General features: G+C 42.5%; 1 protein-coding gene and 1 long non-coding RNA gene across 2 annotated transcripts; one reads left to right on the top strand and one right to left on the bottom strand.

Moving 5' to 3' along the window:
* Window positions 1-3137: 3137 nt before the first annotated feature.
* LOC103471646 (uncharacterized) lies at window positions 3138-16892 on the top strand. Its single transcript, XR_001777029.1, has 6 exons — window positions 3138-3312; window positions 5457-5560; window positions 5826-5938; window positions 14972-15055; window positions 15181-15304; window positions 16695-16892. It is a non-coding gene; the product is annotated as an uncharacterized LOC103471646 (long non-coding RNA).
* npas4a (neuronal PAS domain protein 4a) lies at window positions 6337-14491 on the bottom strand. The gene is made up of 8 exons (XM_008420796.2): window positions 13307-14491; window positions 12821-12984; window positions 12624-12726; window positions 11296-11596; window positions 11090-11199; window positions 10830-10965; window positions 8927-10626; window positions 6337-8826 (listed from the first exon to the last, which is right to left on the bottom strand). The coding sequence occupies exons 1-8, from the start codon at window positions 13479-13481 to the stop codon at window positions 8798-8800; spliced, it is 2718 nt and encodes a 905-aa protein (XP_008419018.1). The 5' UTR covers window positions 13482-14491; the 3' UTR covers window positions 6337-8797.
* Window positions 16893-17430: the final 538 nt, after the last annotated feature.

The following is a 17430-nucleotide window of genomic DNA, read 5'->3' as shown; positions in this document are numbered from 1 at the left end:
ATCCAGAGTTTTGAGTCTTGCGTCTCTCAACTTTTTCTTCACAAAATCCCACAGATTCTCTACGGGGTTCAGGTCAGGAGAGTTGGCAGGCCAATTGAGCACAGTAACACCATGGTCAGTAATACCAGTGGTTTTGGCACTGTGAGCAGGTGCCAGGTTGTGTTGAAAAATGAAATCTTCATCTCCATAAAGCTTTTCAGCAGATGGAAGCATGAAGTGCTCCAAAACCTCCTGATAGCTGCTGCATTGACCCTGCCCTTGATGAAACACATTGGACCAACACCAGCAGCTGACATGGCTCTCCAGACCATCACTGACTGTGGGTACTTGATACTGGACTTCTGGCCTTTTGGCATTTTCTTCTCCCCAGTCTTCCTCCAGACTCTGGCACCTTGATTTCCGAATGACATGCAAAATTTGCTTTCATCCGAAAAAAGTACTTTGGACCACTGAGCAACAGTCCAGTGCTGCTTCTCTGTAGCCCAGGTCAGACGCTTCTGCCGCTGTTTCTGGTTCAAAGGTGGCTTGACCTTTGACCTGGGGAATGCAGCACTTGTAGCCCATTTCCTGCACACGCCTGTGCACGGTGGCTCTGGATGTTTCTACTCCAGACTCAGTCCACTGCTTCCCCCAAGGTCTGGAATCGGTCCTTCTCCACCATCTTCCTCAGGGTCCGGTCACCTTTTCTCATTGTGCAGCGTTTTCTGCCTCACTTTTTCCTTCCCACTGAGGTGCCTTGATACAACACTCTGGGAACAGCCTATTCGTTCAGAAATTTCTTTCTGTGTCTTGCCCTCTTGCTTTAGGGCGTCAATGATGGCCTTCTGGACAGCAGTCAGGTCAGCAGTCTGACCCATGATTGCGGTTTTGAGTAATAAACCAGGCTGGGAGTTTTTAAAAGCCTCAGGAATCTTTTGCAGGTGTTTGAGTTACTTCATTGATTCAGATGATCAGGTTAGCTGCTCGTTCAGAGAACCTTTTCATGATAAGCTGATTTTTTAAGATAGGAATTTTGGGTTTTCATGAGCTGTTTGCCAAAATCATCAGTATTAAAACAATAAAAGACCTGAAATATTTCAGTTGGTGTGCAATGAATCTAAAATATATGACAGTTTAATTTTTATCATTACATTATGGAAAATAATGAACTTTATCACAATATGCTAATTTTTTGAGAAGGACCTGTAATTTATTGGAGCTGAAGAGCAAAGAAGGTAATTGTTCTGCCTCTGTAGGGGTTTGTATCTTCAGCCTCTTTGATGCTGTTATCCATTATTAACTCTTCTGGAAGCGGTTTGGCTCTACGACACGTTGTGCAGATGGTTTCCTCCATATTTCACACGTTTTTTTCTATCTTTCTGGGATCTGAAAGTTCCAGCACATTAATTATTGGTTCAAATGTCAAGAATTCCTGATGCGGAGATATTTTTTTATATTATTGAATTTCAGAGGAACCGCTGTTCTTTCAGCAAATATCTTGTTTAAGCTTCTACCCAAAGCACTGAAGTTTTGTTTAATTTTAGGGGTATTTTTTTGGTACATAAAAGCAATTATTTAGAATTATCAGATCTGGTGTCAAACATTTAACTACAAAAATGCAAAACATAAAGACTTTCTATTGAAAAACGTTTAAATTTTAAATATATTTAAGCTACATGGCTTACAATCCAAAGAAAGTAGATAAATCTTGGGCTCTGAAAGCAGTGTTGACGATGTTAATATTTAAAGACATATTTTGTTAACTCTTTATGAAGAAGGAAAAATCTAAAAAAGATTGCCCCAACAATCTTTGCTTCAAGCTTCCTATAATATTTTTAATTATTATCTTGTCTGTAAATTTGATTATAAAAGACAAAAAGATCATTTAAACAATGAGTTCTTCAATGTTTTATTTTGTGGGTCTTAAAGGTACTGCATGGGTGTTTTGGAGATTTTTGTTTTTATCTTTAAAAATACATTGACACATTAACCCAACATATAACAAATTAATAAAATTAGTCATAAAACAATTGTATTTCAGACAGAAATCTGTTAATTATTTTTAAAAGTTTAGCATTTTATTCCAAATAACAGTTTGTTCATTGCAATGGCATTTTTAGGCTGTCACTTTTGTACTGAAACTTATATCTTAGGATAAAAACCTGAAATAAAGTATTTAGATAAGTAGATAGAAATGGCATATTAACAACAACTTTAACTGAACAAAGCAAAGTTCTTCATAGATGGCATCACAGACAGAAACTGGTATGAAATAATATGAGAAATAAGGCAAGATTTGGAAATAAAATAACAAAAATAATACTAGAGTAACAAACCATGATTTACTCGATTCCAGTTTCATTGCAATTACGATTTCCCAATACTGAGGTCAATAAAGTACAACAACTTTGAGGGTTTTCGTTGAACCATCGGAGTGAATGGTTCAACCATATACATCATATACATCATATGTTCACGTCTATGGGTTCAACGGAGTGAAAACCGTCGTTTTGCCCTCCAGCGTTGTGCGCATGCGCGAAATATCCCGGATGTAAACAATAGCATGTACTCGGTGCTGTTGAAGGCTGCTGGTAGCACGAACGACCGTTAAAAAGTATGGACAAATATCACATTTAAAGCTGCAGCATGTAACTTTTCTAAAAAATATATATATATAGATAATTTTATATTTGTTGAAACTGTCACTATGATGTGACTGTATGAGATAGATAATATGTGAAAAAAATCGATCTTCTCTGGCCTCCTCCAGTGCGAACCACCAATTAGAGCCACACTGCAAAAAGTCCCCTTTCAAAATAAGAAAAAAAAGTACAAAAATAGGGTATAATTTTCTTAAAATAAGAAAAATTATCTGCCAACAGAACAAGAAAATTTATCTTGTCAAGATTTTCTATATCTTAAAATTAGTGTATTTTTACTTAAAACAAGCCAATTTTACTTATACRAGTAAGATATATTATCTTATTTTAAGAAAAATTATCTCAAGTAAAGAAAATGTTACTTGACACTGAATTTCTTGAAATAGCGTAAAATTTTCTTATTTTAAGAAAAATGTTTTATGTATTAAGAAAATAAATCTCATATATTCTATTTGTATTAGTAAAATTGGCTTGTTTTAAGTACTCCTCCTGCAGGAGGCGGGCCTTGTCGCTGTCAATCACAATCTCTTGTGGCGCTGCTCCTCCTCCCACCCAAACACCCGGTTCTCACCTCTTTGCTCTTGGCTACGCTGCAATTAACATAACCAGTTGTGAAAGCTAAAGCTAGTTAGCATAGCCACCGATGACGCGGATGAACGGTTTTCCTGTAACTGTAAGTTGTTTCTCTGCTATTAGCACATTTAAGTATTTTTAGTAATTTTAGACGATATTTTCAACATTGAGCAACTAAATCTGTGCATTTATTTTATCATATTCTAAAACATTTTAGTTTATAGCCAATATTTTAACTTGTAAACATAACGGTTGTAAGAGTGTGGTCTTTCAGCTTACACTATTTTCATATTTTTTGCATACTTCCCCAGCTTGTACGGTGAAACTACCTTATAGTATAGTGGGAGGAAAACATCCCCACTTTAAATGTTATTGTTTTGGAGTGATTGAATTAGTAGGTAAATAATTACATAGAATAGTGTCCTGTTATAACAAATTAGATACACAAAAACAAGTTCAGTCACTTGTTTATATTATTATTATTATTATTAGTAGTAGTAGTAGTAGTAGTAATTGTTGACATTAGACCCAGAGTAATCAACTTTTAAAATTGTTTTCTTTAGTCAGTCAGTCTGACTAAAGGGGGCTGGTGGGTTTCTTATCACCATCAGAAGAAGACAATATTCCTAACAAGAAAACCATAAACTGTATTATGTTTGACAATCATAAGTCAAATGAATCTTACACATTCATCAACATCAGTACTAATTTGATTACTAACCATGAGCCAAGTCTTGATAACTTTGTACTGATTTTGTAGCTGCAGTTCATCCCTGGTCAAATTTATATATTAAGACTAAAGGGTTGATCTATGTTTGCTTACTATGTTTGTTTTTAAAGTGTCAATTACACACACAAAAAAACACTTTAAAAAGATGAACTACTGTGCCTTACAAAAGTTTTTAATAGTAAATATTTCTCTCTGAATACTATAAATGCAGAGTGTTGCTGTTTTTGTCTAATATTATAATGTAGAAACTTTGTACAGTTATCAGAAGTAGAAACATTAAACTCAAGATGTGGAAATAGGAGCCATGATTCTGAAAGACGCAGAAGTTGGGCCAGTTTCTTTAAAGTAACTGGATTATTTGAATTAAACCAGATTTAAAGATGAATAATTATTATATAAATACATCTGGTTATTATCATTTAGTGATTTGGAGGTGACAGACGTCAAGATCTTCACCCTCGGAAATGTTGGAGTCGTCGTTGTTTCCTGAACAATGTGGCTCAATAAACATGGCTGCAGTCCTTCATCGGATTCATCTTCCTCTTCTTCATCACTCCATCTGGCTTCTTCCTCTAAAACTGCAGAGAAATTGCTCACAACTCCCTCCACTTCTGTGTACTCAGCTTTTGTCGTTTATAGTTTGATTTACCCTGATTACGTCACAAGATGGCGCTGGCGTTTCACCCAATTACTGAAACAGCCACAATCTGCATTTAAAGCAAGAGAAATATATATATCATTAAAAGCTTTTCTGTTCACAAAATGTAAGGAGAGCGGTTGGTCTTTTCAAATCATGTAAGTGTTTTTATTGCTTCAGTGACACTTTAAGTAATTCAGTTGCTTTATTCTTGTCTAAAAGCAGAGATGGATAGAGTACACAGAAACTGGGCACTACTTCAACATATTTATTATACTCAAGTAAAATGAAAAAGTAGTGATCCAAGAAATTACTCCAGATTAAAAAAGTATTTGGCAAAAAGTCTACCGATCAAATTATCAATCATTTAATATTTAAACACTGCACAATCAGATGGACCAAATTATAAAGTTAAGTGGAAATTTGGGTATTTTAAGGACAAAAATTACATGATTCACATAAGTAACAGAAAATAGAATCAGTTTCAATAAAAGAAACTTAATAAACTTTAACAAAAACTGCAGGTGTGTGGTGAATTATTGGTTAAAAAAATTATTGTTTTTCATTCAGTGGGTAGAGAATCCAGAAATTTTATTCAAATAAGAATAGAGATATATCATAATAAAATCGCTCATCTAAAAGTAAAAAGTACAGCTTAGTAAAAATACTTCTAAAAGTAAATGTTTTCAGTAAATGTAACTAATTACTTCCCAACTGGTTGAAACTGTAAACCTTCATGTCTGTTTTAATTATTTAACCTTCCTCGTTGCTTCCTAGTCGGGGTAGGTTTGTATTTGCTGAAGCTACAGTGAGGTTTGAACCCTTCCTGTCCCTTTGGCCTCCTCCTAACCCTTTTTTATATTCTTGTACAACACAGTGATTCAGTGGACTCCTTGAAGGTGCAGTGCTTGAGTTTTCCAGAAGATAGCAGCAGTCAGCTGTGTGCAGTGATCTCACCTCCATCAAGCGCCACTGCGGCAGGTAGCGCTGGAACAAAATGTTCACTTGCAGAAAAAAAATGCAACGCCTAAGGCTTTGCTTCATTAGATATCTTAAGTTTTGGGTTAATATTTGCCTCAAATTCAATTTGTGGAGCAAATCTTAGGAGGGGAAAAATGCATATTTGGTTTATTTTATGTTATGTCTCTTCATCTTTTGTGGCATTGGGGGATCAGGTTGTTCTGTTTCCATTTTTACTCCTTTTTTTTCCTACTGTACCTCTAATTTTAGCCTCTTTCTTTACCAGCCCTCCCCTCTCTGATGCTTCTGAATAGAGGCTGAGAATAGACGCAAGGCTGTTTCCAGTCAGAGCAGGAATGCCTATATATGGAGCTCCACGCCACGCTGAGCGAGCCGCAGGTACATCAGCAAATATGGGCGACTCTGATTTGTAAAGAGGGGTGTTGGTAGGAGGAAGGAGGGGGGAAATAGTCTTCCTACTATTACGTGTGTGTGTGTGTGTGTGTGTGTGTGTGTGTGTGTGTGTGTGTGTGTGTGTGTGTGTGTGTGTGTGTGTGTGTGTGTGTGTGTGGCCCCCCTGAAAAGAAGCCTCAATGCCAAGCGTGTGCGTCAGTCTGAGTCAGATAGTGTCTCATTCTGTCTCGTCATACGTGTGCGTCAGAGCTGTTGCTGAGCGAAACTCGCTCCGGGGGAAGAAACGCAGGAGAGTGAAGGGGAGGGAGGAAAAGATGATGGTGATGATGATGGTGATGATGGTGATGAGGGAGGAACAGAGAGCTCGACTCTGACGACACAAATGCATCAGCAGCATTAAGTGCACTTTAATATAAATGCATTTGTATGACAACCAAATACACTTATAAGCATCACAATAGAACACTGGTTCACAATGTCCATTCTGCAGTAAATAATAGGAATAATAATAATAAGATGTTCAGAATATATTCCATCTTATGCGATAAAAATCTCTCTCTTCTGTATGTACAGACCAGTAGCTGTTTCATACAAATGTACAAATGTGTACAACCTTTCAGAAAAGAACATATGCCTACATCCTGAGACGTAACACATATGAAATAGCTTTTTTTTCTTCAAATATCACACATACAGAAGTATAATTTTTACACATGTATATTAACTTAGCCTTGAATAGCTAGAACGTAGGAATCAATCCTTTACTTGACCGTAGACAACTCTACGTGAGCATGTCGACACCATGGGAATTGTACCATTCTCAACCCGTGTCGTTTGGTAACTGAATAGAAATAGCACCCGTCCCCCCCAGTTTTCATTTTTTTAAAACAAAACCTTTTTGTATTCTAAACCCCTCTCAAAAAAGAAGAATCGCTCGTTCAACTTAGTCAATTCGTATGGAGTGCCGTTTGTTAAGCCACACTGTGAAACATTAACAGCGACGATTTCGTTTATTTACCCGGCAACAAAGAAAAAAAATGAGAATGTTCAATTTTCAAAGTCATATTTTGAACATATTATTCCTAAATTTATAAATCTCAGAGTTCCAAACTAAATATTTAATTCACAAGTCTAAAAACTAAATATTTAGTTAGGAAGCTAAACATTTAGTTTCCAACTAAGTTCTTTAGTCTGAGCTAGATGTTTAGTTTTCAAAATGAAATATTTAGCTCCAAATTTAGCTATGAGGTAAATATTAAACTCACAACCTAAATATTTAGTTTAAAAAGCTAAATATTTTGTTCAAAAATAATATTTAATTTGGAGCTAAACACTTAGTTGGAAACTACATATTTAGCTTCCTAACTAAATATTTAGTTCTGTAAGCTAAATTAAACCTTTTAGTTTGGAACTCTGACATTTATGGAATAATATTGTGAAAAAATTACTTTGAAAAAGAACATCCACGTTTTTTTCTCTACGTCCGGCTAAACAAACCAAATGCTCGCTGTTAGTTTTTCACTGCGTAGTGTTACAGACGGTATCCCATAAATTTGTGCCTCGCTGCACATCGTGGCTCCAGTGGAGCCACGATGCCGACCGTCCACTCGTCCGGAGTGGACGAAGAGTTCAGAGTTCAGAGTTCAGGGGCCGTTTCAGGCACACAGGAGCCGCTATAAGCTGCCAGCATTGCAAATATTGATGCTGCAAGAATATCCAGCCGACTGCCCCACGGCCAAAAGCAGGGAAGAAGAAGAAGAGGAGGAGGAGGACCCGATGAGTCCACATTCAGAGTCTTAATGTACAGTACAGAGTAGCAGAGGGTTTGTGGCATGATCAGAGTCCAGTTCTTCATGTTTTCTTTTTGTTTGCAAATCACATAGATACACAAGATTTCAGATGGAGCGATAACCATGAGATAGATGTTAAAGGTTTAAAAGTCGCAAACTCAAAGCTCAAAGTATCTCAGTTTAAGTTCCATTTCTACGTTTTTGGAAGGCTTTTAAACCAGAACTCATCTGGTTCTGGGAACTAAATCAGAAGATTTAAGACAAGATATCTTCTTTTTTTTCCCTCTCTCTCTCCCTCTACTGATTGTTTTCGCACTTAGGTTGTAAACAATTGTAAACATTTGACTTTCTGTAACGTTTGAGGTTTGGGTTTGCGTTGCTGCATGTCAGGCAAAAAAGTGCTATGATTCATCCCACTACTGAAATAGCAAGAAATGCATCATTTGTTTTTGTTCACAACAGATATTTCACTACGAGTGAATACACATACGTATCTGGAGTTTGATCGTCTCTGAAGCTCTGGAGAGTAGAGGTGCACCGATAAATTGATCTGCCGATAAGTCCGACCCGCTTTTCTTAAATTTGGGATCTGATCAACTAAAAATCAGCCACTGTCCACCCAGCAGGACATGTCGACAGACTTCATGTAGCAACATTTCAGGCAGTAAAAATCGTTACCGGTCAAAATGGGGATCGGCAGGTCAGGCTTTTTTAAGGATCGGTAACCTGAAAACTGCAATCGGTGCACCTCTAACTGAGAGGTCACCAAATGGAGCCAGAACCCAGGCAGTTCTGGGTCCATCCGGTCGTCATGTGAATCTGGCACCAGTTTTTTTTTTTTTCTTTTTTTTTTTGCAATATTACACAGAAGAAATGACTGAACAAAAATATGTAGCCAATCTTTGTTCTTAGCAGACATGTAGGAGATGAAGTCCTTAAGTTGTATATACATTATGTATATTTATACACTTAATTGTTTTTTACTTTTCAGTAAAAGGGTCTCCACAAAATATGACAATATGCCATACTTAATGAAGTAAGTCACAGACTTATTTTAGAACGGAGGAACACTTCCACTCCCATCTGAAAGACAAAAACAGACAGTAGAACAAGAAAATTAGTGACTGGAGTTTTTCACATATAAAAAAAAAGAAAGGTGAAATAAACTGCAGAAAACGCTCACCTTTGTGGAAGCACTGTGGCGATGGATGACATTGGAGTTGATACAACTCAGGTTGTTGCCCTAAGCCAGGGGCGATCGAGGCACCTGCCCCAAACATGGGTTCCAGGACGGCCAGTTCCTCCAGGAGGGACTGAGTGCAAGACACGGTGGGCGTGGGCGAGGCGACGGGCATGGCGGCGGCGGGGCTCTGGGAGGCGGTGAGGATGAGGGGAGGGGAAGCCGGGATGGAGGAGCAAGACGACACGGGAGACGACGCCAAATCCACCTCCACCTCCATCTCCATCTCCATCGCTTCCTCCGCCAGCCCCTCCCCGCCCGTCATCGCCATGCTCGCCCCGCGTCCGGCCACGGAGTTACATTGCGCCGATTGGACGCTACAGATGTGGCCCGCTCCCTCAAACTGGGAGGGTTGGTGCCAACACACTGGTGTGTGCGGAGAGGTGGGGCTAGAGGGGGCAGAGAGGTTGGGAGCGAAGTCGTCTTGCAGGAGCGTCTCTAGGATGTTCTCTTCAAACAGAGAGTCATCGTCGTCGAGGAAGATGGGGATGTCCAGACCTCTCCACGTTTTTACGGGATAAAACTCCCTTAGCATGTGGACTGGATCCGCCGCTTCAATAGCTGGGGACAAGAAGGGCGACGGAGGCGAGGAGGAGGGGGACAGTTTGGACAAAAGAGGATCCAGGTAGAAACCCTCAGCCAGGGAACTGATGTGTTGAGCCAGGAGGGAAATCTCCGCCCGTTCCTTCTCCCGCTCCAAGGAGAAGAAGGTGAGGCAGGGCTGTTTGCCTGGCGACGCCTCAGGGGTCAGCAGGCCTTCAGGGGGGCACTGGAGAGGCCCGAGCGGCACGTCGACGTACAGCGGCCCGCGGACCTCCGGCAGAGTCATCACCGTGCAATCTCCATCTCCTGGACTGTCAGGCGTAGGGGGCAGCTTCTCGTACAGGGCGCCGCTGCACGTCTCAATGGGGAACAGCAGGTCGGTGGAGAGGGCGGGCAAAGACAGGGGCAGCTTGGTGGAGAGGGTGGTGGGTGGAGCGGGGCTGGGGGTCGTAGTGGGTGGGGCTGTGGAGGAGGCGGAGGGCGCCAGCGAGGTGGAGGAGGTGGCAGTCGTAGCAGAGGGAGGAGGAGTTGTGGTGCCAGTGGGGTCAAAGCTGAAGAGAGGCTCATTGAACTGGAAGCTGGTTCCTCCGACCTGCGGCGTGTACGGCGGGGTGCACACAAACTCTTTGGTCTGCTGCGCCTGAGAGGTGGGTAGCGGCAGCGGCAGCGGCGGATCGAGCTGGAAGGACGGAGGTAGGAGAATGTTCTGGGTTAAAAAGTCCAAATCTGCTACTGTCTCCACTGTGACGGGAGTCGGCGAAGACGCAGCGGAGATGGTTTCTGTCGGCGGCGGCTGGAAGAAGCTCTCCTCCTCCAGAGAGGAGATGCTGGAGCGAGGGTCTCCCTCCAGCTGCATGGGCTCGGCGATGGAGCTGCCCGGCTCGTCCGAGGAGCCGACGCTGCAGCCGGCTGTGCTGAAGTCGAAGGACTGGGCAGACAGGCCGCTGCTACCGGGCGTGAACACCTGGTCTGGGCTGGACAGGGTCTCTGGAGACTGCAGGCTCAGGCCCTCTGGCTGAGACGGGCCAGCGCTCAGAACCAGGGTCAGCTGGGTCTGCTCGGAGCTGAGCTGCTGGCGCACCGACCAGGCTTCAGACTCACTGAAAAGAGAGGAAACAGAAACCCAGAGTCAATTTCAGAGTTCATTCATGTTTCCTTTAGATTTACTGTGTTTTCCTTTTTTTAATTTTTTATTTTTTCCAACTGGATTCCCAAAAGAAATGGATTCAAATATAGGAATTTCTTATTATTTTGCTACATTGGGATAAAAAGAAATCAACATGAGTATTTAAAGTGTTCTCACCTGATGATGTAGTTGTTGCTGCTGATGGGAATGTCTCCGTGCTGCAGCTGAAGCACCATGTAGAGCCAAACCCAGGATAGATCGTGAGCCTGAACACGAACCACCATCTCAGATCTGCCCTCTCCACCTTCCCTCACTGTCAACAACAGTTGAGAACACGTTATGGTCGGTGTGTAATCACATTAATCATCGTTGTGTGAATGTGCCAGTGGGCACAGTGTGGGCATGGACGGCTTAATTTGAGCAAACGGAGCGCTTACACAGGCTGCGGTGCTGAGCAGAGGCGTGTGACAGATCCTGTGGGTGGAGGAGGCCGTACCAGGAGCGGGAGCGTAAAGCTGTCACATCGTAGCCCAGATACACAGTCATGCTGCAGGGCAGAGTGGGAGGAGATGGGATTTTTCACGTCTTTATCCAAAAAGCAGAATAAACTCATGATTTTTAGAGGTACGAAGGGCAAACTCACCTGTCCTGTGCCGCCTGGAGCCTCATGTCTCGGCCGTGCTGGGAGTGGAAACAGGCCAGAAACAGGTTGGTGTCGGCCAGCGGGGGGCCAGAGGTCACGTCCCTGTCTGGCCCCGACCCGGAGCGAGTGGGCTGGGGCTCCAGCGGGGTACAGAAACACACCCACACCGGGTTGGAGGTCCAGTAGGAGCTGGCGGCGGAGGGTGGAGCAAGGCAGCGAGCGCGGATCAGAACCAGCTTATTTCCAGCACTCTGCCTCCGCACCGACTTGGAGGTGTTGAAACGGCAGCGAAACAGGTGGTCTGCGGGGAGGAGAGGGTAGGAGAGTCATTAGAATAAGCATTTTAAATGTAGCAGTTAATTATGGAGGACCACAGGGGTGTGCGCTCGGGTCACTGCTTTTTATAAGATATACAGGAAGTAGCATCTTAATTTAACCACCTTTCTCAGCGACTAAGTGGGTGGAGACGTCAAATTGTAATCGGAAGGTTGTAAGTTCAATTCCAGCAATGACTTTTAGCCAAGTCGACTAACAACATGTTCACTGCTGTAGAAATGTTTGTGAGTGTGGCTCTAATGTAAAGTGCTTTAAGTGGTCAAAATGGCTGGAAAAGAACTTTGTAACTCCAGTCCATTTACCATTTCTTAAAATTAAAAAGTGATTTTGGAAAAAATTAAAATCATCTATGAAGAACCGATTATGTGGCTAAATGCATTTAAATGATTTTTTTATGCTTGCTTGCTAATTCAGCTGTAAAATTTGAAGTACCTTGTGCTTTTCTTTGAAATCTGGACTCTTACTTTGGTAGTCCTACCTTTAGAGGAAGTAAAAACGGTAAAATAGGGAAATGCCAAACATTAAATCTGCTGGTCTTGAATCTAATTTTAAGCTCCTGGCTGACATCAGCACAAAATAAGTTAGTTACGTTTAAAATGTTAGCGAATGTAAAGTAAAAGTAAAGTAAAAATTTACGATTGTTTTATTGTGAGGAGTGCACCTCTGGTTGCCATGCCAACAGCTAGTTGCCATATCTGTTGAGCTTTAAAATGAGAGACAGTTTTTACATAAAGAAGCTGGTTTTTAAATGTGATTGAATATGTTTAATATGATCTAACATGAACCTTTTGTATAAAACAATCACTGCCTCTTTGCTTCCGAAAGATGTTTGAGGCAAAAAAATAATAATAATAATAATAATAAATACTTTTAGGAAGGTGACAATGTCACTTTTTGGGTTTTTGCTAGAGTTTATTAGGTGATTTTCAGTTTTCATTGTGTAATAAATGAATAGTAGCTGTTAAATCTAGGGAAAGAACACGATGTCTTACCCATCTCAAGTGATGAAGAAGCAGACAGATTGGTCCTCATGATGAAGTGATCTGCAGTGTCGATTATATCATAAACGCTGTCACCTTGTGCCACAAGATCCACCTGAAACAACAACAAAAACAGACACCTGGTGTTAATAAACCCACCTGAAACAACCTCCCTGTGTTGGGGAATGCAGCAGAGGCGTGTGTCTCACCATGGAGTGTCCGAGGTGCTCGGAGACGCTGTCAGACAGGTAGAGCAGCTTCCCTTCTCCGGTAAGCAGCATCAGGAAGCCCGGCATCGCCTGCATCAGCTCCGAAAGCTCGTGAAAAGACAGAAACGCAGCGCTCTCCTCGTCACTGCCAGCAGATCCCGCTTCTGGGAAGAAAGGAACCAAACAGCTGTTAACGGAGGCTTGGACGTGTGCCGCAGTAGAAGCATGTAGTTCAGCACCGCGGACATCCTGCTGGAGCGTTTCAGCACCGCGGACATCCTGCTGGAGCGTTTCAGCACCGCGGACAGCGACAGCCTCAGTTTCACACTTTTATCAGCGACATAAACTGTCTCTAACAACATCTAGATGGGCTGTAGCTGCACATTTTACCCTAAAATAAGATTTTCATCTCACTTTCGCTCAAACACTTGTTGATCTCCGCACTCTGCGGGAGATTGATCAACAGGTTGCCGTCTCAGTTCCTACCTTGGGTGAAGAAGACGGACTTCCTGGTGTACATGCAGGCCAGGGACATGATGTGCAGATACGAGAGCCGCGCTTTATCTGCATCAGAGATGGGCAACAGGTCCTTCAGGTTTCGGATCTCCGCGTTGATCTGGTCCCGTCGCGCCTTGGACGCCCCTTTGGTTGAGCGGTACATCGTGGTCTGTGGCTGCTGCTGCGGCGAGCCGTCAGCGTCCCTCCGGGTGAAAAGTTGTAAAGCGGAGCGCTGTTAGAAGATCTGCTGAAGTTTCTCGTCGGAGACAGGTTTGTAGAAGTGAGGGGAAGAAAAAGAAGATGTGCTATTGGACTTTCATCTCAGCTGTTTCTTTTTCTCCAGAGCAAGGTTTTTGGGTAAAAACCTTCTCCCTTCGTCCCTCCTTTCGGAGTGCAGGTGAATCGGCGGCTGCAGGTCGCCGTCTCTTCTGGCTCAGATGTCCGGAACCCGTAAATCTGGTTGAGGGACTCTGCTCGCCGGTCTCTTATATAGCCTGGGACTCCACCGGAGCAGGGGGGCTCCCGACGCGCCAACACCGACGTAAAACGGAGGGAGGAGGAGGGAGAAAGGGGGGGATAGATATGCCTGATATGAATGCGAGCCGCGCTGAGAGTCTCCCCCTCCCTCCCTCCTGCCCTCTCCTCTCTGTGACTCTTCCTCGACGTCAGCTCTTCCCTTTACTCGGTAGTGACGTCGGCTTGAAATCGGGAGCTCCGGCGACGCAAAAAGCCCGATTTGGACAAAACCGAGTAGAGGGCGGAGCCATCGTAAAAACGTAACGGGAGTCACCGGGCTCCGGTGAATTGTGAAAGGAGGAGGAAGAAGAGGAGGAGAGGATCTGTGCTGAATACGAACGAGGTCTGTGTGTTTATATGTCTGGCACCTGCCTGTTTGCCCCGGACCCGCCAGTAAACACCGCAGGTTCTTGTTAGACCGCATTTACTGAGACTAAAGGAGATTATCTGCCACCAGAAGAAGCTTTATAAATATACATCACATCTGAAAATCTTCCTATATCTGATGATAATCCCTTTACCTTATGTGCAGATCAAGTTAAACCCCTTTTTAATACATTCTAAGCAACAAAACATCCATTATTACAGCTAAATGTTGATTTCAAAGCTATTCGTGATAAAAACACTGCATGTTAAAATAATACACAATTAAACGACCAGAGCAATTAAAGATCATATTTTTTTCAATGACGTTCATTTCTGACTCAGGATTCTCATTATTGTTATCTTTATTTTTTTCTGTTCAAAGTTACAGACAAGATTTAGAAAGTCTGAATGGAAAGTCTGCCCGTTTTTTAATGAATGGCGCTCATGAATTATTCCGCGTTTCTAAAAATAGATCTCACCAGTGACCGACATGAAGGAGCGCGCCGCGCGCCCCCGCGTCCCGTCCCGGCTCCCATCCCTCCGATTCATAAAGAGCTGCAGAGGAAACGAGCCGCAGGATTTTTACCGCTCTGCTTTGACGGATTGAAGGTTCAGCCTGGTTTAGTTCCACGATTCAAACGAAATTCAAAATCTGATCTGTTATATTTAGTCTAATTACTCAGATTTTCTGATAAATTAGGAATAATTGGGTGAATAGTGTTGATGAATTTGTTCTTTTGTTATCTGAGATGATGAATAATCCTGTTTCAGAACTGCTGTGTTGTTAATCCGATGACTCAGCCACCTCTGTTTCCTCTTCCGCCTTCACCGATCCAGACTGGTAATCACCCAAAGGTGCAAAAGCAAAATAATCAAACACGAGTTACAGATTTGCACCTTCAGGTTTAGTGTTAAAATCTTTTTTTTATATATCTCCGTCTAAAAATGGCACCTGTCTGTCGGTTTTCTCCGCTCTGCAGTGGTTAAAACAGAGATGAAGAAGAAGAAGAAAAAGGAGGATAAGAAGAAAAAGGAGGAGGAGAAGACAAAGAGTTTGTCTTGATGGATCAGGAAAACATTCAGTCCCATCTACTACTGAACCGAGTGAGTCAGAGAGGAATCAGTTCACTGACACAGTTTACAGAATCAGTTCATTGAGACAGTTCACTGAAACAGCTTAGGGGAGACAAAATTACCATCATTTGTCCATCCATCCATCCATCCATCCATCCATCCATCCATCCATCCATCCATCCATCCATCCATCCATCCATCCATCCATCCATCCATCCATCCATCATAAACCAGCCATCCATCCATTCATCCATCCATCCCAAAACATCCATCCATCCTAAACCAACCATCCATTCATCTGTCCGTCCGTCCATCCATCCATCCATCCATCCATCCATCCATCCATCCATCCATCCATCCATCCATCCATCCATCCATCCATCCATCCATCCATCCATCCANTCCATCCATCCATCCATCCATCCATCCATCCATCCATCCATCCATCCATCCATCCATCCATCCATCCATCCATCCATCATAAACCAACCATCCATCCATCCATTCATCTGTCCGTCCGTCCATCCATCCATCCATCCATCCATCCATCCATCCATCCACCCACCCACCCATCCATCCATCCATCCATCCACCCACCCATCCATCCATCCATCCATCCATCCATCCATCCATCCATCCATCCATCCATCCATCCATCCATCCATCCATCCATCCATCCACCCATCCATCCATCCATCCATCCATCCATCCATCCATCCATCCATCCATCCTAAACCCTCCCTCCCTACCTCCATCCATCAGCCATCCTGTCATATATTTTAATATATATAATTTTATTGAATTATGTTGATATTTTCGTTTTAATTCGTCTTTATTAAATAAACCATTTTAGTTTTTGCGTTTCGTACAGGTGTTTAGTTTCTCTTTAGTTTCTCTGGCTGTAATTGAAACCGTCTCCCTGCTGGAATTTGTTAATTGTATTGAACTCAAACCACTTTTCACTTTCCTGACACTTTCTTCAATAAAAGCACTTCCTTCCCGTTTAATTACTCCCGTAAAGAAAAAACAACAATCAACCTCTCCTAAGTCCAGACTCTAAATCACTTCAGCTCAGTTTAATTGCTATTTGCTTACTTGTGCGGCGAAAACTAGAAAACCTCTTCAGTTTCTTATAATTTTTGAAGAAAATTTTAGCAGATTATGACATGATTTGCATAATGGTGACTTCTAAAATATAATTTATTTTATTGTCTTGTTACAGTTTAAAGTTCCTCCTTTCTAAGTAACTCAGAGGTTTGTTTCTGTTGTTTACTTTGATGCTGTTATTTGTGGTCTATGTGTTGAGCAGCCGGGTTGTGGAACATTTCTGTCAGGATTTATGTGGGCTGAAGAGGCTCGTGTTGTTATTATGCAGGAGCTCCCAGAACAGAAACACTCCAGGTTGTTTGTTTTTCTGCAGGCTCTTCAGATGTCCCTGTAGCGTCCCCGTTTTCTGCGTTTCCATTCTCACGGTTGTCATAAGAGCCCAGAAACATGAGAAAATGCTTGTGGTGGCAGAAGAAGAGCGACAGGTTGTAGGGACAAGTGTGCTGTCTCCCTGACAGCAAATGGACCCAAATGGATCCAATTAGACGGCAGTCTTTGTGCCAGAACGTCCTGTTTGTCTCCGTTTTCATTCAGAGGCTCATTTGGATTTATAATCCACTTTGGTATTAACTCAAGAACTCACTGCTTCACTTTCAGGCCTTCTGCTCCATTTTTTAACTTCAGTTTTTCATAAATTTACCGTATTTTCGGCACTATAAGGCGCACCGAAAAACCATAAATTTCCTCAAAAGCCAACAGTGCGCCTTATAATCCGGTGCACCTTATATATGGACCGATATTGAGCCACAACAGGTCTAGCAACTACGGTAAGCAGCCGCCGACTTCATTTTTGCCCGTAGAAGAAGAAGCGCGCGGTGCATGCTGGGATAGTTGTCAGAACGCTGGTTTGTTAATAAAGTTTGACTGACTGACCTATCTACCTACCGACCTGATTGGTCGTCTGCAGGTCATTTAGCACCACGTTCTCCACGAACATACTGTGCGCGAATGGAGAAGGGTGACCATCGTCCGGCCACGCCCCGGCCCAGTCGCGGAAGGCTCTCCTCGCCGACTGGAGTCGGACTGTTTTGTTGACATTCTTTATGTCA

This window comes from Poecilia reticulata, linkage group LG10, assembly GCF_000633615.1.
Source record: "Poecilia reticulata strain Guanapo linkage group LG10, Guppy_female_1.0+MT, whole genome shotgun sequence".
NCBI lineage: Eukaryota > Metazoa > Chordata > Actinopteri > Cyprinodontiformes > Poeciliidae > Poecilia > Poecilia reticulata.
The sequence above is the reverse complement of the archived record's forward strand: the minus strand, read 5'-3'. Positions and strand labels throughout refer to the sequence as shown.

Coding starts and splice junctions, on each gene's coding strand:
- npas4a (XM_008420796.2), bottom strand. CDS start 13,481: ATGTACCGCTCAACCAAAGGGGCGTCCAAGGCGCGACGGGACCAGATC. Junction 11,597..12,623: donor TTCTTCATCACTTGAGATGG/GTAAGACATCGT, acceptor TCCTCCCCGCAG/ACCACCTGTTTCGCTGCCGT. Junction 10,627..10,829: donor AGCAACAACTACATCATCAG/GTGAGAACACTT, acceptor CTCTCTTTTCAG/TGAGTCTGAAGCCTGGTCGG.